General features: G+C 38.1%; 1 protein-coding gene and 1 long non-coding RNA gene across 3 annotated transcripts; one reads left to right on the top strand and one right to left on the bottom strand.

Annotated features, from left to right (window-relative positions):
• Window positions 1-44: 44 nt before the first annotated feature.
• LOC126976020 (GDP-L-fucose synthase) lies at window positions 45-21,945 on the bottom strand. Its single transcript, XM_050824165.1, has 8 exons — window positions 21,777-21,945; window positions 21,402-21,553; window positions 17,916-18,030; window positions 10,297-10,425; window positions 9,222-9,295; window positions 5,352-5,491; window positions 4,003-4,131; window positions 45-2,331 (listed from the first exon to the last, which is right to left on the bottom strand). Exons 2-8 carry the CDS (start codon window positions 21,551-21,553, stop codon window positions 2,099-2,101), a joined length of 972 nt encoding a protein of 323 aa, XP_050680122.1. The 5' UTR covers window positions 21,777-21,945; the 3' UTR covers window positions 45-2,098.
• Window positions 13,811-14,955, top strand: LOC126976034 (uncharacterized). Of its 2 annotated transcripts, none has more exons than XR_007731818.1 (3): window positions 13,811-13,932; window positions 14,007-14,219; window positions 14,568-14,955. It is a non-coding gene; the product is annotated as an uncharacterized LOC126976034 (long non-coding RNA). The 2 variants fall into 2 exon arrangements; XR_007731819.1 differs by having other exon boundaries at window positions 13,918-13,932; window positions 14,010-14,219.
• Window positions 21,946-25,280: the final 3,335 nt, after the last annotated feature.

The following is a 25,280-nucleotide window of genomic DNA, read 5'->3' on the forward strand; positions in this document are numbered from 1 at the left end:
TTTTTACCAAAAATCAAATGTCGTATAAGTATCAAATAAAAATATTATTTCATATCTCACTTTATTTATATCAATATTACACTATTTACATACAAATATAATTGAAGTTATTTCATCGATTATAAATTATAAAATGATAAATTAAAATAATACTATACATTGGATTCGTTTACAAATTCAGTTAACAATATGTAGTTTAAGTTGTAGGTATATTGTATCCGTAGGCGCATGGCACGTATTATCGTGTATAGAAGAGGGATGTTACGAATATCAAACTTTTCACATTTGCGAATGCGCGAGCGGGAAGCGAAAAACCGCGCGGTCACCGGGCGAAATACGACAGCGTCCTGTACGAATTCGCAAAACATCAAGCGATGCGAATGTTCGTAACATCCGTTACTGTACTCAGAGCGCCGGTGATAAACATCCACGCGGGCACAACATCAACCTACTGGCGTCCAGACTTCAGTCGAGACAACCACTGGTAAAGTGTGGACGCCGTAAATCAATTATTCATCATCGCTGTCGCCAGTGTATACTTTCTTGTGGAATGTGCGAACATATAACGAGCGTACGGGTCACCTGATAGTGAGTAATCGCCGCCAATAAGGGCTATATTTCACCGGGACACCATGGTGGGGCAACTAGTGACACCAAATTAGACACCATACAGACACCAGAGTCACACCACTGAGACGGTATCAAAATGTATCGAAGATATAGAACTGCTGTATGTAAGCAGGAAAATACCATTAAAGAGAAAAACGGAAACAGTGTTGGATTCATCTATTAACTAATTATCTGATGGGGAATTATTCTAACGGCCGTTCCCAATATACTATCTACAGATAAAGATAAATTACTACCTTCTACGAGTACTGTCAGTAATTAGCTGTCAATAATCTGAAGCTGTTCCAATATACCCGATAAGTCATTCTTATATTGGGTCGCGTGATTTTCAATTTCCATACAAACTTCTATCGCTGGTAAGCTATACGTCCTCCCATTCAGAGACAGCGTGTACGGATAAGGTGAGTTACCGTCGATAAGTTTATTGGGACAGAAAAGTCAACGATAGACAGCCACAACTGGAGATAGACTGAATATTGAGAACGGCCGCAAATTGATGGTATACTTTGAATTTCGATAATAAACCTTTCTGTATCGAAATTATCAATCGTATGAAATTAACAAACGCAACTTAAAAACAAAACACAGAGGGAGCGTCACTGGCGTCCGGACTGGCGGCCCAGTGAATGAGACACCATACAACTCTATAGTAATTAGTGGTGGCGCGAACAGAATCATTATGTGCACGCTTCCAAGCTGGTCCCTGGAAACGGACACCAGGTGAGTAACTCTAATCGAGCTATATATATTTTGTTGGTTACGGCGACTGGGTGCTCCTACTTGGTGTCCCGGTAAAATATACACTTATACGCTATTGCAACACCACTGGAACGTTACCGGCCTTTGACGTACCCGCACTTTTTGTAAGTAAGTCGTAAGTAGTTACAATAATTTGTGGCGAGTTCTTCTGGTACTCAGCTTCAAGAATTAGATCAAATGCTAAATAGGTACTGATGGTCATACCGATAGTACGAGGAATAGCCAAGTACTTTTTTATGAAAATTAGGGACGAGACGAGCAGCTGATAGTAATTGATACACCCTGCCCATTACTATTCCGCTGAGGATTATTGAAAAAACTCATAAATTCTGAGCGGCACTACAACAGCGCTCGTCACCTTGAGACAAGATGTTAAGTCTCATTTGCCCAATAATTTCACTAGCTACAGCGCCCTTCAGACCGAAACACAGTAATGTTTACACATTACTGCTTCACAGCAGAAATAGGCGCCGTTGTGGTACCCATAATCTAGCCGGCATCCTGTGCAAAGGTGCCTCCCACTGGTAGCTGCTGGTACTTAAAAGGGAGTCCCGGGCCAATTTTGGTAAAATTTTGATAAAACTAAGACTGCATCAGGAACCGAACCCATTCTGAATATAACATGTCGTTCGCGGATTGCTTGAATATAACTATGATATATATGTGTACGTTGCGGAGCGGGTCACCTGTTGCAACCCGAGGGCACGGTTCACAGGCGGGCGGTGTCCCGGTGATCCCGGAACCAGGCCACGGTGTCTCTCACGGCCAGGTGGAAGGGCGTGAACTCGGGCGCGAATAGACTGCGCAGCTTCTTGTTGGAGGCTGTCTTCTTGTGCTGACCGTCTGCTCGCCCGGTGTCAAACAGCAGCCGACCTTCGAAGCCCAGCGCGTGCTTGATAGCCTCGGCCGCCGCCGCTATCGACACCTCGTCTTCTTCGTCCACTGCAAGGTTATATTTTTTTTATGACAATAAGGGACGAGACGAACAGGACGTTCAAAATTCTGAGTGGCACTACAGTTGCGCTTGCTCACCTTTTGACTTAAGATGTTAAGTCTCATTTGTCCAGTAACTTCACTAGCTATAGCGCCCTTCAGACCGAAACGGCAGAAATAGGCGCCTTTGTGGTACCCATAATCTAGCCTTTATTTTGTGCAAAGCAGCCTACCAATATTATCACTATTGCATTTATATGACATATTTTGGAGTTTGTACCCGTATATGATTTGCTTCCTACAAATCATTACCCTGTTTTATTTATGACAGATATCTTAGATCAGTTATACGTCTAGATAGACTGTAACAGCTGTGAAAACGTCGTAAACATAGAGGTTGACAGTTAAACTCTATTTTGAGTAATGCACGCACACTAACAAAGTGTCATACAAATCGCGAGTGTAAGACGTAGCTTGTCACGAACACTAAAGTAATAAACCTGGCTTGTTTTCATCGGTTGTCTAGCATCACGATGCGCTATCTAGATGTATAAATTGTCTAAGAAAGATATATTATGTTATGTATATCTTTTTACAACTATAATGCTTTAGAGATCAACATATCATATTTAATTATAATTAACGTACGATTGGAACGCTACTTGACAATATGACATTGTCAATATGCGTATCACTCCGGCTAGGTATAAAACTGAATGAACCACATCAATGTAGATGTGGCGTTCAGGTAGATGCTCTTGGACGTCACGGGTTATTCTGCCTAAAATCGGCAGGCCGTATCAGTCGTCACGCCAGCATTAATGAAGTCATCCGCAGGGCATTTGCCGCTCTTAATATATCAGCTGTTTTAGAGCCAAATGGTATTACCCGCCGCGATGGCAAGCGTCCTGATGGAATGACGCTGGTGGCTTGGGCACGGGGAAGGGCGCTATATGATAACATAAGTAGTTACTATACATGTGCTATAAATCACATAAGAGGTCCAATTTGAAACGCTTTGGTGATATCAAAAGGATTAGGGAATTGATTATCGGCATATTCTCTGATCAGGTTTCAGACCTGGAAGACGTCTTTCTTTAGTGATAAAAACCAGGCGATACTACTACACGGCCCCACTATCACTGGACCTCCTGTCCGTCCTGTTGTGTCAGTACGGTTACATGTCGTGATGTCGTCCTTAAATACCTATGAATTTTCTTATGGGCAAGTCCATTGCGGGAGACCTCGTAGAACATTCGTCCACCCAATTGGGGAGGCTTTAAAAAGGAAAGGTCCGAAGCACCCGGAACCGGCGAGCATGTATGAAAAGAGTAATGAATGTAGAGGAAGCACGTGAGATTTGTAAGGATAGAAGCAAGAGGCATTCTATTGTCCCTGTCTACCACGACGGGAACGAGGCGCGTGTGTGTGTGTGTTATTTAAATTTATATCGTCAATTCTAACTTCTTCTATAAATAACTACTAATTCTATCAAAAATGTTGTTAATGAATTCAAAAAATTCAAGAAGAGTTTCTCGTGCCGTGGCTGTCTCGATTTTAGAACGTGATTTAATTCCGAAGCATTGATAATTTAAGTGTAAGAATTCCAAAGGGATCGATTATAGCCAAATGAATAGCTCTTGCCTTTTTACATTCAAACAGTAATAAGTGTATTCTCACCGGAGAGTATCAGAGGTTCGATGCTGTCGTAGTTCCTCATCGTCCACAGGAACAGTTTGGCGATGTCCAACGAGTATATGAACTGGCGGAGAGGTTTGCCACTACCCCACACTGTGAACGTCTTCTCTTCTGTAATAACAAATAAACGTTTTAGTGGGATGTTGTAGGAAGGTATTGCGGCTGCAGTACCGCCAAGGGAGTGCAAAAAGTGAACAAAACCGTCCTAATTAGCCTTCGACATCTGAATGAATATTATATGAATGAATATACCTCTTGAGAAGCCACGAGTTAAACATATTTTTCTTCATCATTCCAGTCATATATATAATATAATAATATTACCAATACATATCATATTAATACAGTCCACATTAGCATAAGCAATCAACATATTGGTCCTTCGAGCCGGATTAAGATAAGCAATCAACAGAATGTGTACGCGTTTTATTAAACTCCTGTCGCCGAAACCCCACGTAAGGAAATTCATGCCATAGTTAGGTATATGTGGAAGAGTTTCTTGCAAACCAGACAGTGGAGGAACACCTCACACCCAGATGGTATATATATTTGTGGTGTGTTGTGCGAAGGTGGAATTCGTTGACAGGTTCTCTGATAAGACTAATGTTCAATTATTTATAATTACGTTAAATAATGCAATGCAATCTAAAGCGACAAGTGTCATGAAATGCCCGACAGTTTAGACCCTTTGGTCGCGAGAATACTGTACGTATAATCAAATTATTAAAACTTTCGTGAGGCATTAAAACGTTATTTATTAACACGGTTTATCGGAGTGGGTACCGACTAGTTTCTGAGTCCGACTGCGGACTTGTGCTCGTAGTGCCCGCGTTGACAGGGCGGGGGGCGCGGTATTTATGTTTTAGAAGCTACATAGATTTACATCTCCAGTCTACGTTGCCAATTTGGACTCACGAACCAATAATATTCTAAACAAATACAATGATTTGTAAAGCGATGAAGCTTCCAGTTTCGTGCCATTTTCTCGTAGAATCTCAACCTTTTCCGAGGTGGTGGGATATGTAAAAAGATAAGAAAACTTTTGACATTCATAAGTGTCATTTTCTTGACCTACATGAATAAAGTGATGTTGATTTGATTGGCCCTGCAATGCCCGCAGAGCGTGGCTACTAGCAAAAAATCAGGACACGTTTCTAATTATTCTACTAATAGAATAATTGTTAGCGTTTTTAGTACAGCTAATTACTAATCTATTGTACTTATAAAGTGGGGTCCTAATTTGTTAACTCTAAATCACTAAGCACCTGCATTCACACAAATAAAAGTGGAACTAAGCTTATTCTACAGTTTGAAGAGTGCGCGGTAGTTACCGTTTCTCATGGCGTCATCCATTCTGCGGATGAGCGCGGGGATGACATGGCCACAGCTCGGCGAGAAGTTGTCATGCGGCCCGAACACGTTGCACGGCACTACCGACGTGAACAGACACCCGTGCTGCTCGTGGTACCCTCTGCAACGTAACACATTCTAATTATGACAACTAAACAACCCTCTATCTACATATCAAACTATCTGCGAATACCCGCTTCGCTTGGTCATTTTTTAATGTATAGTTATTTGTTAAGGTTAATAATCTATCATTTCTAAAATTTTCATTTGATTATAATAATGGCTTACATTAGAAAACTTTCCAAATAACTCTAGAAATCTCTAGATCATTCTAGAATTTTCTAGAACAATCCATGTCATTTTAGATTAATGATAATCACACATTTTTAGAAATCACATGTTTTCACCCCCCTTTCTTCTAAACCCTTATAGGTATCAACTCGCAACCACCATAGTGCACGGTGGGAGTACAAACACTATGCGTCTGCGACGTGCAGTTTTAGCTGCAAAGTGAAACATAGGACCTCTATTTTAGTATAGATATAGATTTACTGCAACTAATTTTGAAATGTAGATGTGTGAGTATAGTAAGGTGAGGAGTTAAGACCTGTGGAATTTGTAGTTTCTAGGCATTACTGTTCAAATTGAAAATAATATATAGCTTTAAGGGTAAATGTATACACTTCTACAATAAAGTCCCAGCCACTGTTCAGGCATTATCTAAAAATAAATTTAAATGTTTTATAAAAAAATGGCTCTCGTAAATCCTATTACTCCACTGCTGAATATCTAAATGATCGGACAGACTGGGACTAGATTGTGATTATTTTATAGCGATAGAAATGACTGTACAATATTGTATATTTTTATTGAAAAGAGCGCAAAAAAAAGAATGCTGGGAGAGTTTCTTGCGCCGCTTCTACTCTCTCAGAGCGCCATTTGTTTCCGAAGCGGTAGTAGAATCTAGTAGTATAAGAAATGACATCAAAAAGAATTCTATAGGAATCAATTTTGAGAAAATAAATGCCTTTTATGCCTTTTATATTTTAATTCAAAATGTGATTTGTGACCCACCCTAAGAGTTATGCCTTACAACACCCGAGAAGAACAGGCGCAAGAACCTGGGCGGGCGTTTTTTTAAACAAAATTTCGTTTCAATAAAGTTTATGAATTAAATGGCCTCAGGGCAGTCGCTCAAAAGAGCGACTGCCCTGAGGCTGGGAAAACCCAGTCTGTGGTATCATTAAGAAAGTTATTTATATTATAGGTAGCCACATAAACAATCCAGACGTCATGGGACGAAAATTTGATGGCCAGAGCAAAATAGGGTCTGCGTATTTGGGTCTTGCCTTGCCTCCAAACGAGATTTATTTTTGATGATGCTAACTTATTACCGCACCGCCTTTTATGGGAATTTCTGTATTATAACTCCCTTGACAGGCAATATTGTTGCAAGCCGGTATATATATATCGTAGTCAAGAATGTCGAGGGTCGGGATTTTTTGCTTTTAAGTTTAAACCATACCATTTTATTGATTTTTCCTTTCCTTTTTGGGTAATGCTTGATATATACTCATAATAATTACAAACCGGGAGCTTTAAATCAAATTAGATCGCTTTAAGCTCACGTCAAGTACGTACCAACATTTTATTTATGGAAGAGAGGACAATCGAGAGTACGGAACACCTGATATTCAAATTCAAATATTTTTATTCAAAATAGGATGTGAAATCACTTATTGAAAGTCAAAAAAACTACCACCCATTCCAAAATGAATGCCTCAGGCCTGAGAAGAATGGGCGCAACAAACTCAGCGGGCTTTTTTTTTTCATCAAAAATATGTTTTACAATTATTAAAGTAACATTTACAAAGTAACATTGTACCATTAAACTTATTATTTAATAGACTGAGGGCGGTCTCTCCATTTCCAATCTGTGGTATCATTAAGAAAGTCATTTATGTTATAGAAACCTTTACCACACAAACGTTTTTTAACAATTCTTTTGAATAACGTAATACTTTTGTTTTGAACATTTTCTGGGATCTTGTTGTAAAAACATATACATCGCTCCACAAAAGACTTACTAACTCGACTTAGCCGAGCAGTAGGCATCATCAGTTTATGTCTGTTCCTGGTGTTAACATTATGGTTATGACAGTTTCTGGCAAATTCACTTATGTGCCTATGAACATACATTACATTATCAAGAATATATTGAGAAGCAACAGTCAAGATGTTAATTTCTTTGAACTTTGCCCTCAATTCTCTAGGACCTAGGTTATAAATAGCGCGAATAGCCCTCTTCTCCAGCACAAATATTGTATTAATATCGGTAGCGTTGCCCCATAGCAATATACCATAGGACATAATACTATGGAAATAACTAAAGTATACTAGTCGCGCCGTATCTATGTCAGTTAATTGTCTAATCTTTTTAACCGCGTATGCTGCAGAGCAAAGTCTGTTCGCCAATCCTTCAATATGGGGGGCCCCATTGTAATTTGGAATCTAGAGTTTAGTCAAGAAATACAGCAGATTCCACCGGGTCTATCACCTCTCCGTTTAACAAAACATTTGCATTTACATTTTTGACATTTGGTACGGTAAATTTAATGTATTTAGTTTTCTTGCTATTTAACAATAGGTTATTAGCGCTAAACCAGTACACGATGTCAGATAAAATATCGTTCACTTCGTCATACATAGCTTGGTTTCTTTTCGCCTTAAAAATCAGTGAAGTGTCGTCCGCAAACAATACTACCTTATGTTTTTTCTCTATAAGATTAAGAAGATCATTTATATAGATAAGGAAGAGGAACGGTCCAAAAATAGACCCTTGTGGTACCCCCATACTGAGAGGAGTCCCAGGAGATCTCCTGCCATTCACTTCGACCCTCTGAATTCTATTGTTTAGATATGAAGTCAGAAGATCGAGCGCAGTTCCTTTTATGGCATAGTGGTATAGCTTCCTGACCAGCGTTGAATGTTGAACACAATCAAAAGCCTTAGATAAATCACAGAAGATGCCAAGTGCATTCTGCGATTCCTCCCAGGCATCAAAAATATTCTTGATCAGCTCAACACCTGCATCCGTTGTTGAACGTCCCCTAGTAAAGCCAAATAGTTTCAAATGAAGTAACTTATGAGAGTTAAAGTAAGTAGGCATTTGGATTAAAATTATTTTTTCAAAAATTTTACTAAGGGTCGGCAAAACAGACACAGGACGATAGTTGTTCTTGTTATAGTTATAATTTTACTATGTTTCAGAAGGTCAGGAAACACGCCACGATTAATACAATTATTCTAATACTATTGCAAGATATGGTGCTATGACATCAATTATTGAACTTATTATTTTAACAGAAATGCCCCATACATCAGCAGTTTTTTTCATGTCGAGAAACTTAAAAGTTTTAATTATTTCTCCAGGGCTAACAAAACTAAAATTGAAAGTTTGTTGGCATTCTTTAACATTTTCCAGAAGAAGTGACTCAGCAACACTGGTGGAGGAGACAAGAGTGCTTGTGATATTAAGTGAGCACCGCCACCCACGTTCTCTTGCAACACCAGAGAAATCACAAGAGCGTTGCCAGGCCTTTAAAAAACTACACTAAGAATGCTTTTGCAGCATGGCAGTTTACGCACTAGACCCCGCTTCCATCATCCGATTTCTTTCCGTCAACCGTAGAAATAGTTCTACGACTACTTCGGACCGTGTTTTCAGGGATACGGAACGGACTCTGATCGGACGTAGAGCGTAAACGCATTTGTGTGTTTGTGTGAATACATATTAATTAGTCCAAGAAAGCTAACGTAGGTACCTATTACAGTTTAGACTAAACAGTTACCTATTCAAAACATCAATCATCCTTTTCGCATAGCTGTATCCAAAGTTAGATGTGTGAGGCTCGCCATTATGAATCTGAAATGCGCATTGGGTAATTGTATTGTGATGTTAAAATATTCATTTTTTTTATGACAATAAAGTACAAGACGAGAAGGACGTTCAGATGATCGTAATTAATACGCCCTGCCCATTACAGCGCAGTGTCGCTCAGGATTTTTGAAAAACCCAAAAATTCCGAAAGGCACTACACTTACGCTCGTCACCTAAGGTCTCATTTGCCCTGTAATTTCACTAGTTACGGCACTCTTCAGACTAAAACACAGTAATGCTTACACATATCGCTTCACGACAGAAAAAGGCGCCATTATGGTACCCATAATCTAGTCAGCGTCCTCTGCAAAGAAACATCACACTGGTAAATGCCCTTTGTAGTCTCTTACGATACCCTGGGACTTCCCAATTCTTTTTATGCCCCGGGGAAACGCAGGGCAATTGTGACTTCAAAAAATGTTCTAGTTAATCATCTGATTTTTGAAACCTGCAAGCACAGCTATCCTTTTACCACATTTAACTGATAATTTTTAAATAATATTCAAATATATTAATTAGAAATAGGATATGATATCACTCTTTGAAAGTCAAAAAGTACCAAGCATTTGAAAAAGTTTACCTCAGACCTGAGAAGAACGGACGCAGAAAACTCAGCAGGCTTTTTTTTAATAAAAATTATGGTTACATTGTAATATCGTACCATAACTACCATACTTATTATCTGATAGCCTGAGGGTTGACGCTCCATTCCCAATCTGAGGTATTAAGAAAGTCATTTATGTTATAGTAACCGTTACCACACAAACGTTTTTTAACAATTCTTTTGAATTTCGTATTACATCTACTTTGAACATTATCTGGGATCTTGTTGTAAAAGCATATACATCAATCTCATAAAACACTTACTAACTCTACTTAGCCGAGTAGTTGGCATTATAAGTCTATCTATCCCTGACAGTTTCTAGCAATTTATTCAGTTATGTGCCTACATACATAATATTATCAGGAATATATATAATACTCACCATAGTTTCATCAATGGGGTAGGTAACATTGTCAGGAAATATACAAGTGGACAGGCAGGACACGACCTTCACCACCTTGTACTTATAGCTGGCATGAAGCACATTGTCATTTATTGACATGTTGTCTCTCTGGAAACAACCCAACATCAACTTTACTCATATGATATTTACACTTTCAAACGGGTCTGTCTACAGTCAGCGTCAAAAAGCGTCTAATCTATACTAATATTATAAAGCTGCAGTGTTTGTTTGTTTGTTTGTTTGTTTGAATGCGCTAATTTCTGGTACTACTGGTCCGATTTGAATGATTCTTTCAGTGTTGGGTAGTCCATTTATCGAGGAAGGCTATAGGCTATGTTTTTTTTTTCAAAATTAGGAATCCGTAATAAAATTGCAATTTTGTAACACAAGGTGTAAAATCGAAAACCTATTTTTGCGTGCGCTGCAAAAACTATTGAGAATAGAACAAAATGATGTACAGGCTATAATATAGGCAATATTTTATTACTTATAAAACTATCGCGTGAATTACACTTTATATGGCAAAACAACGTTTGCCGGGTCAGCTAGTTTTAACCGTAAATTTTCACACCGCAAGTTCATTATCGACAAATGTATTCATATTTTTGAACACTTTGTGTGGTTCTATTTTTATGACGTTTATGGTCAATTCCCGATATATTTGACTACTTTGGATGATCTATTTGGTCACTTTCGGTGAATGTAATGGAAACAATGGGTGTTGCCATTTTTTTGAGTGCAATGGTTGGAGCTGACAGTACAATCAATACAAACAAAAAGGATTGGGCACAAACATTTTAAGAAAAGGGCAAACTAGTGTCCCATTGTTTCAAAGCAAATCAAAACATATTTAATCACGTAATTAGATGACACTTAGACATCAAAGTTGTACATTTTTCTAAACATTTTTTTATACGGAAGCGGGGGCAAACGAGCGTACGGGTCACCTGGTGTTAAGGGATCAACTCCGCCCACATTCTCTTGCAGCACCAGAGGAATCACAAGAGTGTTGCCGGCCTTTAAGGAAGGGGTGTGCGCTTTTTTTTAAATGTCGTATTGTGCTAGAAACACCGCACAAGGAAGTTCATTACACAGCTTAGTTGTACGTAGAAGAAAATTCCTTGAAAACCGAACTGTGGAGGAACGCCACACGTCCAGATGGTGTCGATGATAAATCCTAATTTATCTTGTCTCGTGCGAAGGTGGAATTCGCCTGCAGGAATCAGGTCGAACAGCTCTTCGGAACACTCCCCGTGATAAATGCGGTAGAAGACACACAATAAGGCGACGTCCCTACGCAACGCCAAATGATCCAGCCGTTCACAGAGCTCTAAAGACACAAAAAGTACCAAAAATATTATTCTTGTATACAATGAGGTTCTATTCACATAATATAAGGACATATCATTCGCTGTCTGATAGCGGAACGGTAAAAGTGTGCTTAAACACAATGCAAGCACACTTTTCTCCTTAGATAATTTATACGTCTAGATAGGTTCTCAACTTCTGCGATAACGCCCCCTTGTGGGCGTTTGAGACTTTCGGGGGGGAGCAGTAGAAGACCCAGAGAAAATTAGGGTGCATTGAGATGGCGCAGATGGGACGTGGGTAGATTAAAAAATATAGTATAAAAAGGCAAAAAAATACTCGAAAATACTGTAGAAAAAAACATATTCTCAAAGTGGCGGTGAGCAAAATAAGGTTGTGAAACAATGAATTGCACAAAAAAAGAGGTTAGTTCTAAACTCAATTTTACTCGACGTTTCCTACGAGGATATTTTGTGTGTCCGACATTTTACGCGTCGTATGCGTATTATAATTCTATAGGTTTTCTATTCTATTCTATTCTTCCTACTATGGCTCCTGTGGAAGGTATACCACAAGTTTGCCAATGTCACGTTAAGGTAGACCACCAAGCTTAGAGTATTCTTTTACTAATTTTAATGGTATTGATCGGTGCTTAAGATTGAAACAAGTTTTATTTTCTTATACCTGAAACAAATATACATGCTGTTAGGACTATAGACACACACAAATATAATTACTTAAATTATTTGATATAAGTACTTAGTGCTATTTACAACTTAATCTTATTTATTTTAATATATTTACACAAAATATATACAAAAGGAGTGAAAACTAGGGAGAGGAGACATTTAAAGGAAGTTGGGCGGGGAATTTCAGGAGGTATAAAATTGTATAAAGAAGGTTGTGTTAAAGGGCAATTGAAGAATAAATGATCCACGTTTCCCTCATCTAGACCACATTCACACAAGGAATTGTCCCTAATTCTTATTTTAGCCAAAAATACTGGGGTACAAGCATGATTAAAACGTAGACGACAAATAGTTGAAATTACTGACTTGTTGGGAATTTTAAATTTCGAGAACCAAGGTTTCTGAGGAATTACGGGTTGTAGATCTCCATAAAATTTGCCTTTAGAGTTTTTGGAAACTTGCCAAATGCTGGACCAATTCTCATGCAATGTGGGTTTCAGGATGGTGCGCAAGTCATGGGAGAAAATTTTTGAGTATTGGAGGGAACCTGTTGCAATAGCTGTCTTCGCACAGGCATCTGCATTTTCGTTACCAAGAATGCCTGAGTGACCTGGAATCCATGCTAAAACGATGTTAATATTGAGGTCATAGCATTCTTTCAAAGATTCCCTTATTTTAAATATAATTGGAAAATGACTTTTAGACCTAAATGGATTTGACAGTATTGATTGAAGGCAACTTTTGGAGTCTGAAAGAATAATAGAGTTGTTCATGCCATGAGCCTTAACAAATAAAATTGCTTCAAGAATGGCAATTGATTCCCCAGTGAAAACAGAAGTGATAGATGGGCAGCTGTAACTGAGTATAATTCTTGTTGAAGGAATCCATGCTGCAGCACCAACAGGGCTCATGTCTGTTTTTGAAGCATCAGTGTAGATTTTATGCCAATTTTGAAAATCAGAGTACATTATCTGAGAAAAAGTTTTATTGGCTTCTATGGAAAACTTATCTATACCTAAGTTTAAAATTACAGATGGTTGGAAAGTGAGTGCACTAAAAGGCATAGTAAATAGAGGCAATTTAGAATATTGGAAGAGGGGGTAAGAGAGGTGAGAGAATAATAAGTAACTGTGGAGAATGCAGGGTCTTTTGTCTTCAGGAATATTATTATTATTGTATAAAGCAAATAGTTGGTCTAATTTTGGAAGCAAGGGATGTCCACAACATTCAGCTAATTTGAGAAAAAATTTATTGGCAAGAAATTGACGGCGAAGTGAAAGGGGGGGTTCCAGACACTCTACTTGCATGGCATTAATCGGGCTAGATTTCATGGCTCCTAATATTATGCGCAAGCATTTAGCCTGAATTTTGTCCAGTTTATTCAGACCTGCTTTATTTCCTGGGATCAAAAACATAGTGCCGTAATCCATGTGGCTGCGAATGATTGCATTGTACAATAATTTTTGGGTGAAGGGGTGAGCTCCCCACCAGACACCAGATACAGAGCGCAGGATATTAATGTTTTTCTCACATTTCTGTGAGACATAATCAAAGTGCTTTACGCCTGATAATTTTTGATCTAACCAAATCCCTAGAAATTTAACATTGGTAACAACAGGTAACTCAACATTATAAATTTTAATTTTAATATGAGGAAACTTTTATTTGTAAATAAAACTACTTTGCTTTTAGCAGTTGATAGTGACAACCCATGTTGCATTAAATAATCAGCAAGATATTCAAGTGCACAATTTAACTGATTGGATGAATCCTGTATGGACTTGTTGGAAGTATACAGAACAATATCATCTGCATATTGCAGTATTTGGCAGAAGGGGGATACAGAGCTATTGAGGTCATATGTATACAGATTGTAGAGAAGGGGACTAAGGACTGAGCCTTGAGGTAAGCCTTTCCAAACTGACTTAGGAGGGAGGTAAGAGGATGGACCTTTGATAGTGATTGTTCTTTCCATTAACATATTACATATGAAACGAGATAGCTTCACGGGGATACTCAGCTGGTTGAGTTTACTCCTGAGTAGAGGAAGTGATACGTTATCATATGCAGATTCTATGTCAAGGAAAACTCCCAAAAGGTGTTCTTTACTGAGGAGTGCTATTCTTATGTCAGTTGTAAGGATGCCTAAGCTATCTAGGCAACTCTTGCCCTTTCTGAAACCATATTGAGAGTTGGAAAGGAGATTATTGTTTTCAACAAACCACTCAAGTCTGTGTTTTATCATGATTTCAGAAACTTTTGCAAGAGTAGAAGAGAGGGCAATTGGTCTATAACTTGTGGCTTCAGATGGATTCTGACCAGGTTTAAGAATTGGTATTATTACCTGATTTTTCCAGGGTGGAGGGATGACCCCAAAATCAAAAAGGTTATTTATAATATCTAGGTAATATTTCTTGGATGTAGTTGATGAGTTTTTGATGAAAGAATAGGGGATTCCATCTGCTCCAGGAGCAGAATCAGCTAGACCGTCTAAAGCGAGAAGGAGTTCAGAAAAAGAGAAAGGAGACTCTAAACTATGAGTAGAGGCAAGAGGGCCTGGAGGGGATGGAAAATAGTCCATGTTTGGAGCTGAAGGGGGGGACATTCTATCTGAAAAGTATTCAAGCCACAAAGATGAATCCACACTTAAGTCATGCTCTTGAGCACAAAATGAACCTCTAAATTTTTTAATTTGTTTCCAAACCATTGAGGATGAAGTGCTTGGAGACAAATTTTGGCAAAAGTTAATCCATCCTTGCTTTTTCTTTTTTTTAAATAAATATGTAGCTTTAGCTGCAACTTTTTTATAGTGAATAAAGTTAGAAAGTGACATGTTTCTGTTATAATTTTTTTCCGCTAACTTCCTTTCTTTGGCAGCAGCAGTGCACTCAGCATCCCACCAAGGAGTTGAAATTTTATTTAAAATAGGTTTCTTCAAAGGGAAGTTATTGTCAGCACAAGTAATCATAGCGGTTGTGAATTTCATATAGTTATCTACTACATTGAGATGGTTAGTGACTGGCAACTCTGCAATTTTTTTATCTAGGCAAGAAGAGTAATAAGGCCAATTTGCATCTATTAATTTATATTTAAAGGATGAGGAAGGGTTTTCTGGGGGGATTACTTTGTCAGGGATAGATATGGTTATAGGGAAATGGTCACTGCCATAGGAATTTTGTAAAATGTTCCAAGAAAGGAGAGGAGCCAGACATGGAGAACACAAGGTGAGGTCAACTGCACTTTTGGGATTTTGAGAAGGTGAAACCCTGCGGGTAGGAGAGCCATCATTGATAATACACAGATCACACTCATCAAATATGTCTAACAGAGAGAGGGCAAAATAATCACTGTGGCTTGAGCCCCATGAAGTGTGATGAGCATTAAAGTCTCCCATAATTATAATAGGAGGGGGAATAGATGAAATTAAAAAGAGGATATCAGCAATCATGGTTGACTGAGGTTGAGGTACATAGATTGAGACAAGAGAGATGTTCATAACCTTTGCTGCAACAATATTTATACCTGGATGAGGACTAGGAAGGGTAATCGAGGAGAAGGGAAGGGTGCGTCTTATTAATAAGGCGCAACCCGCACCAACACTTTCTGCTCGATCATCTCTAAGGCATACATAGCCGGGGACCCTGAAGTGTGAACCAGGGACCAGCCATGTCTCAGAGATGGCGATGGCAGAAGGAAGGTATTTATTTATGAGATGTGTAAGACTGGGTTTTTTAGGACGTAGGCTTCTGGTGTTCCATTGCAGAATGGACACTGGGGCCATGGTTATTGACTAAGGACAGAATTTGTGAAAGTTGATGGGCAACGTTGGATGGTAAGCTTAGACTGTTTTTAGTTATAAGGGATAGAATGATGGACAGGAGAGCCTCCAAGAGGTTATCATCCTGCGCTGATGATGAAAAATTGGATTGATGGGATAGTGCAGAACCATTCGGGAAGGATGAAGGAACATCGGCAATGATGGCCTGATGAGCAGCACGATCATAGGACTTACTTAAAATGGGTCTGGAGCGTGAAGGGAGTGTTACAGTTTTCCTGTAACTGACAGTAGGAGAAATGGATGGCTGAGTGGTATGAGCTGGTTGAGAGGAAGAGGGGGGTAATTCATTATGGGGTAATGAGGGATTAAGGAGAATTTCAGAGTAAGGCTTTACTGATTTCGGGCAACGGTTTGCTGCCTCCTCATAAGATAAGTTTTCCTGAGACATGATTGCTTTAATGGATTTTTGTCTACCATGTTCAGGACAAGCTTTGTTGGTGGCAAAATGTTGACCTGAGCAATTTATACAAGAAGCATCTTTATCAGTAACCTCACACGTATCACCAGCATGGGATTGGGCACATTTGAAGCACCTTGGCTTAGATCTACATACTGTTTTTATATGGCCAAAGCGGCAACAGTTCTGGCATTGGATAGTAGGGAACAGGTATGTTTCTATGGGGAGGGAATTGTGGAAGAGGAAGATTTTTCCCGGAAGCAATTGGCCTTGAAATGTTAATACAATGGTTTGGGTTGGTACCCAAGTCACTCTACCCTCCTCTATTACTTTCCTATTGAGTTTGCGAGCCTTGAAAATCTTTCCACAACCAGTGGGAAGATCAACCGACTCCACAAACTCATTCATAGACAGGTCCACTGGGACTTGACGAACTATACCCATCTTAGTGATGTTATAGTTGGGAATTGTTGCGGTATATTTATTAGCAGCTAAAAGTGGGTTATCCAGAAAACTGTTGGCATCTTTGGCTGTTTTAAATACTACTGAAATTTTATTTCTACCTACTTTTTTTATTCCGTCAGGGCAAATATTAGCAATTTTGTGCCTGTGGAGAAGCTGGCCGAATTTAATTGGCTTTATAGTGAGACCTGAGGCAGGGTCTTCTTCCGTGCGGGAGACGTGGATCAAAAAAGGTCCTTTATCAAATGTTGTATACTGTTTGATACCAATTATTAACGATGGATCACTATATACATTTTGGATAGAGGCAGAAGCCATGTCCGTATCGATAATTGTTTTTTTAGGCGCTGCGTTTCCTGAAGAACTATCTTCTAGCCGTCGTTTCGAGCCGGTTAGAGCAGGAATATCCGGTGGATCCGGAGGTTCCGGAGGAGAGATCTCCATAGTGTAGAAGTTAGTTGCTGTTAGTTAGGTTAGATGTATTATGAACTAATATCTATATTAAAATGTTAAGACCACTCACCAAAATAAATGTATAATAACAGAAAAGAAAACTGCTGCAATCAATTTTACAATAGGCTGCAGTAGGTAAAGCCTTTTTAAAAAAAGTGGTAACTAAAACTCGACTCACGCGTGATAGCTACCCGTCCGTTTTTTCGGGGTTCAATATCAACTTTCTTCTATAGGTTTTATTATCACAGACTAAAAAGTGCGTCAGGGATAGTCTGACGTCTGTGATTGGCCTAACCTCCAGATATACCCTTAGCATCACTCAGACCTCCTTTCTGTGTTGAAAGACCATTTCTCAGACAAATGATTAATGAATTTGGAAAAAAATATATTATTGATGACTACAAAACTACAATGAAAGAATTTTGTACAAATACATATTTGAACTACTCACAAAGAAGTCTAGATTGTGTGCCATGTTATGGAAAAGGCCTCCAACCATTGCTGCCAAGTGAATAACATGTGTAGGTTTGTGTTTTTCAAACAAAGCATCAGTTTCCACTTTATCTCTGAAAAAGACAGTATTAAATTGTATCACACTGTAATATTGTGCTAAATTTAAGTATTAATGTTGATAAAACATAAGGCTAACATGAACAGATATATTAATAAGGACTACCATAAACTATTTTTATTGTGGGTCACCTGATGTAAAGTTATCACCACCGGTACCATTCTCCTGCAACACCCGAAATAGCAGGAGCATTAGCAGCCTTAAATTTCTTAATATAATTGATTATATATTTTATATACAAATATAATATAGTTTAAATATTATCTAAGGGTGTTTTTAGGGTAAAAACAATAACTACCTCTAAAGTATGGATGATAAAGTGTTTGAAAGAAGACACAGATTTGTTTTAAACCCTCTTATGACAATATTATATAAGAGGTTCCTTAACGGCCGTTCCCAATATTCAGTCTATATCTTACTTGAGATAAAAACGTAACTATTGTTGACTTTTCCGCCCCAATAAACTTATCGACAGTAACTCACCTTATCCGTAAATGCTGTCTGTCAACGGGACGACGTATAGTTTACCCACAATAGTTTGTGTGATCATTGCAATTCACGCCTCCCAATAGAAGGCGATAAGAATGACTTATCAGATATATTGGGACAGCTTCAGATTATTGACAGCTAATTACTGACAGTAGAATGTAGTCATTTATATCTATCTGTAGATAGATAGGAACGGCCGTAAGAAATTCGATCTCGATAATAGATCGACATAGTGTGAAAAGTGATATGAAAATAATTACTATTCATAAATGATTAACATTTAAGATTTGTTATACTACTAGATATTTTCATGAACATTATTTATTACTAATGTAACCCAGATTACATAATAAGAATGATATCAGTTACTGTGTGATATATACACTGTTTATTATTATAATTGAGCGAAGCTTAGCTGAGCTCCAATTGATTTCTGTGTTAAATTCTTTCTCAGTCATTTCTGAACCAATTTAAAAAAAAAAATGAACTCATATAAAGCTTTCGAAATTATCTAGGTTTTCTCGAGACAGAATTTTCAATTTCGACTTGATTCAATTATTATATAGATTATATTTTTTACAGAAGTGGAATGTTATATACAAAATGTCTCATGTTTGCTTGACTTTCTTATAACGATGATATTGCACAAAATGTTAAGTATGACCAGATGTATGTTCAGGCAAAAACCCAGAGTGTTTTGTCTGTCATGTTCATAGTTATTGAATTTGCAAATCAGCACAAGTTTTTCCAAAAGATTCTTTTCATTGATTTTGTTTTATTTTCGTACACAGACTTAGTTTACCTCGCTTCGAAGCGGTACGACTAGCTACTGCAGCATCATAGAATTAATTTGCACACTTAGATATATATTTAATCTTTTAGAAGTAGTTTATATATTAGTATGTGATTGTTGGGTTCCCAAATAAATAAAAAATATATTTAAGAGTAGTAATTGATTACAGGCTACGGGATTCTCTAGCTATCATTGGCCGAACTTGTTATTCAGTGCTTGAATTTGATGGAAAAAAATATCTTCATTGATTTTTTTTTATTTCACGCTTATCCACAGTCAGTAATCTACTATACTATATTATGTGGATATGTTGGTAGATCTGGCTAGTGAGTGTGCAGTCCAGGTAGTGCACTACTCTTTCTTAATTCGGTCCTTGACTTCAGAGGACTTGACTTCTTGTCCAGGATATGTGCCCTTTTCAGATGTGTTGGTGGGTTGCTATAGAGTAGCCTTGGAGCTAACACATTCGGGTGGGTCCTTAATCTGGATTTGTATTTTGAGCTGGTATTAGCAATCTCGTCTCTGATTGAAGGCACGTTTGAGAACTGGTGAAATTTTGTTGTTTGTTATAAACCAAAGGGCTGTATTGATGATTTTAAGTATGTTGTAAAACCAAAATCACTGATTTTGACATTTAAAATAATAACAACATTCATGAAGGAATAATAAATAGGCTTTTGGCCAACGTTAAATTTTTTAATTTTAGCCAATTATTAAAGCTTTGTTTTCTGGGAAAAACAAATACATTTCAATTTGCAAATTTGTGAGTTCTGGCAACATTGGCCCAAGAAAATTTAAGACACTCCCATTTGTGGTAACTATTCAGTAACAATATTGTGTATTCTTCTCTGCTGATGCTAGTCTTTGGATGTTTGATTAGTGGCTAGTCAGGGATGTAGTGCCTATATGTATGTGCCACATCACAGAATGCCAATGACCCACCACATTTAGCACTGAAACAAGCAAATTGAGGTGGGATGCTTTCCTATTTGGGGCTGGGTTTGTTTCCAATTATTCGAGTGATTTTGTCAGTGCTGTAGCCAATTTGATACTACAGCATCAATGTTTTAATTCAAAGCAGTAATAGTATTGTTTTTTCTATTGACTCCAGATCTCAGAATCAGGTATAATGAAGCCCAGAAGATGCAATTTTTGTACATAAAATACTAAAATTATCTTTATCTATTAATACGGCTTTACTCACGTTTTTGTCGGTGTCGGTACCGTAGTTTCGGACCATTCGGAGGTCCTTCACCAGGGTGAGTGTGGTGGGTTCGCGATAATGTCCCACCTTTTACTGTAAAAGTAACTGAATGGTCCGAAACTAGTAGGTACCGACACCGACAAAAACATGAGTAAAGCCGTATTAATGGATAATTGTTTTAATAATTTTAAATTATCTTTTTTTTCGTATCACTACTATCTTTTAAACATTCCCCTGAAAACCTAGCCTAAGTATATGACTACTGAGTTTTGAATTGAGTGAAAAACTTGAGTGATTGAATCTAACACCTATCCCCTCGGTTTATGGGAAGGGAAGGGCGAACTTTGAATAAACAGTGTCATCAATACAGAGTGATACTACTACAGTATTATTGATGACCTGTATAGCCGAGTGGTTAGAGATCCTATCTACTAAGCTAGAGGTCCCGGGTTCGAATCCCGGTAGGTGCAAGCATTTATATGATGAATATGGATGTTTGTTTCCGAGTCATGGATGTTTAAATGTATTTATGTATGTTTATATGAATTTATGTATGTTTAATTTGTGTAAAAAGTGTGTCACTATTATTATTATTATTTATTGTCATCTGAGGACTCTTCTACTGATGCACCCTAGTATAAAGTTGAACTATTTGACCATATGTAACACAAAGCTGCTAGGATGAACAGAAATCCAGCACTCTGTAGCTAGATCTTAGTGATAATGCTTTATTGTATATTATCTTCTACCACATCTGTCATGGGGAGTGTTCCAAAGAGTTGCTTGACGCAAACCCTGCTGCCTAATTCTACCTTACTTCTACATGCCATAAACTTAACAATTACACATGTTTTACTAAAATTTCAGAAAATATTTTAACCTGAGATCAGCATCTTTGGATCCACAAAATATCCAGGTCTCATTGAGAACTTCATGAGCACCTGTTTGTTTTTCTTCCTTCACAACAGTCTCAATGGCCTTACCCACAAGCCCTGTTCCTCCTGTTACTAATACACGCTTCTCAAGGTTCATCTGAAAATATTAAATTCAACTATAATTATGTAGCTATGTCAAAAATTATTGATGAATAATACTCTAACGACTACAACTTATTAGTATAACCGTGTAATGATGGCTATCTAATTATAATACTGCATTTTCAAAACACGAATGTAACCTATTATCTCGATTATAGACACGTAACAATGTTAAACCTGAACGTGAACAACTAAAATTGCTAGAAACACCACTGTACCTTAATTAAATTACATCAATATTTATAATTTCTAAAACCAATTCCTAATAGGATAATATTTCTTTTAACTTAAATCTTTTTTCTTTATTTTTTAGATATTTGTAAATACTAAATAGTAAATAGACACCGGATAGCTAAGGTACTACCAAAAGATAAAAATTAAAAAATAATCTCGGTCTCGAACTTGATTCGAAGACCAAAATTGTCAAAATGTCAATTGTCAAGTGTAAGTTTGACATTTATATTATTTTTTTACTAACTTGTACGACCATCAAAGGTGGTCCTTTTCAGCCTATAAATAAGTCGTACGAGGGTAAAACTATAAACTTGTAAATACTTTACTACTCTACTATACTCGACCCTTTGGTGAAGGGTAAAGATTCACCCAGGCAGATAATACGTTTATCGAACTATCCATATATACCTATCAAAACTGGACAAAAGTGATAGGATCTCTTGGTTTAGGGGCCACCAAGCAATTCGGTAGAGATAATCTAAGACCTTTAGCCAGATCAAAATTTGATTGCTTGTGCCAGTGTGAAATATCTAAGTATGTATCCATCGTAAGCGTTGGGTAATTATTGCTGGAAATGTATGATACCAATCAAAACAACGAGATATAGTGTAAATATATTCATGATAAGTTTTTTCACTTAGTGACGTGAAGATATTTGAATTAATAGAGAGTTTTGACAAACAATAAAACTTACCTATTATTTTTTCTGAGATAGTCGGAATCCATATTGAGTCAAAGCCTTGCTTTTCAAGCGTTTTCGATGCTAGCGACTTCTATCTCCCTTCCGGTTTGTGCGTGCAGTGCTACCTAGTGTTTCTTTTACGGACTAAAGTTGTTACGTTGGAATGACGCACAAAATCTTTTCCTCATTATAAGACTCAATGTACCAGGTAGACATTACCTGGATTCCGGATATCTCAGAAAAAATAATAGGTAAGTTTAATTGTTTGTTAAAACTCTCTATTATTTGTTTCGTCTTCGATATCCGGAATCCATATTGAGTCATAATATGTTTATTATCTCCTGGTACTCTTTACGATGATGCTATAATGTGTTAATTACATAAATAAAATTAAATGAGAATTCATTAAAGTCGATATATTAATTGGTATACAATAATTAAAGATCAAAATATCATCTATTTGACAGCATTAAAATAATTAGATAAGGAAAGGGACTCCTGATTAGAAATGATTTGTTTCTGATAGTACTTCCGAAATGTGTGTTCTGATTTCCAATTTCCCGTGGACAGAATCTGATAGATGCTAAAATTTTCTAACCAGTTTAAGGATCCAACTGCCGAACGAACTGAACCAGGTGGGGCGTTAATTCCTGCATCTTTAAGTGCTGATTTTACCCAGCCCCCTATTATTGTCCTCGTAGCAGGTCGTGGACTACCCCTGGTGGTAATAAATAAATGACTGTAGTTGCCTTTCTCACGGCGTTCCTGTGATACCTGTATCAGACGTCTAATCCAGTACACACAGCAGATCTTTTGGTTGGTACCAAAATGCTTAAGAATACCAATTCTTAAGCATTTTCCACCCGGACTGTCTGTGATCAGCCTTATCAGTTTTCGAGCCGAATACTGGCCAAAGCAAGACTGAATCACCTTTATCTATAAAGATTTCCTGAGCCTATATGCAGCAAGGTGAGATCATGGACTCTTCTGCCGGATGACAATAATAACAAAATTGCAGTTCGTTTAAAAACTTCAAACATATTATTTTCATTAGGATTGACTTTAGATAAATGACTTATAAGAATTTAGTGATACCGAAATTGCTTTTAGTATATGCTTAATAAAGAAATTTGAAGATAAATCAACGTTATTGGTGATATTGGTAAAAGTTGAAATCACGGATCTATGAACAAGTATAGTTCTATAGGCCAGTCCTTCTACATTGTGGAGGTATGTTAAGTATCGTGCCACCTCTGTAGGAGAAGGAAATTTAAAATTTGTTGAACCCTTAGCACACCATTCTTTCCATTTTCTCCATGCTGGCGCATAAGTGTTAAGAGTTGATTTTCGCCAACTGGATAGCAATAAGGCTTTATCTTCTTCTGACCAATCCTCGATTACCCCTGACCACCCAAAATCAGCCACGCTTCCAACTGGATTTCTTGTTTTCGAGGTGGATTCATCCACGTCCTTGTGTCTACCAGTACTCTGTGAAGATTTGCAATGTGAAACGGGGCTTGTATTGCTCTGCGCTGGATGTCGGCTATCCAGAAGGATCTCGTCTATTGTGGGGCTATCAATATGTAAAGACCCTGAACCTCGTTTAAGTGCTGCAATACCAGAGGAATCAAGTTTGGCGGGGGGAACAACCATGCTAGCCGAAAGTTCCATTGTTGACAAAACGCATTGTGAAATAGGGCTTGACTGTCTAAAGTGTCTCTCGTTACGTAACAGTCCACTACATGAGCCGTATTTGATGCAAACAGGTCTACGACTGGAGTTCCCCACATCTGAAATATAATTTGAGTGGCTTCGTTTGTCAGATGCCATTCGGGCAAGAGGCCCCTTTGGCGTGACAAGGCATCTACTTCGACATTGTACCGCCCCGGGAAGTACTGAGCTGTTATGCATGTGTCCAACTCGTCTAGGAGAACCAGTAACTTCTTTGTCAATTTGAGTAATTTCTTTGACTTGGTCCCACCTTCCTTGTTGATATAAGCTACCACTGTGCTGTTGTCGGTTTGAATCAGTATGTGACATTGGGGCAATTGATCCTTCTTTTCCGATATTGCTGCAAAAACTGCATATAGCTCTTTGACATTTACATGCCAGCGTTTCTGTGTCTCTGTCCACTGACCTTTGATCATGGATTGTCCAATCTGAGTACCCCATCCCATATCGGAGGCGTCCGTTGTTAGGAGATGGGAGAACGGGGGACTGTGAATCGGTGTCGTACCCGAGGCTGCGTTGTACCACCATTTCATTTCTGTCACGGCAGGTTCTGGCAACTGTAACGGTTGGTAAGAGTGTAGTTTTGGAACCTGTCGACTGTAATATTGCAACGTTCGACAATGAAGCCTTCCTCTCCGAATCACGAATGTGGCAAAGTTGAGTCTCCCCAGTAGGGACTGGGCCTGTTTGAGGGACCAACTGCCTTTTGACATCTATTTCTGAAGTGCTTTGCGGAGCGTAGTGCACTTCGGCTCTGACAAGGATCTCGTGTTGTGTTCGGTGTCCCATAGAATTCCTAAAAACTCTAATTGACGAGTCGGAGCCAGAACAGATTTGTCGAAATTTATCGTCCATCCCAGTCTCTGCATGAAGTGTACTGCAAAAGCTATGTGATCGTAAAGTATCCGGCGATTTTGATTTACGATCATAAAATCGTCGAGATATACTACGCACCTTATGTTGTGTGACCTTAGATGTTCTGCGATCCAGTTTGTCACTGTGGCAAAAGTCCTTGGTGCTGAGGACAGGCCGGAAGGAAGGCAGGAAGGGTAAGCAGGTCATCTGCAGCAGTTTC

This window comes from Leptidea sinapis, chromosome 39 (assembly GCF_905404315.1).
Source record: "Leptidea sinapis chromosome 39, ilLepSina1.1, whole genome shotgun sequence".
NCBI classification, from domain to species: Eukaryota; Metazoa; Arthropoda; class Insecta; order Lepidoptera; family Pieridae; genus Leptidea; species Leptidea sinapis.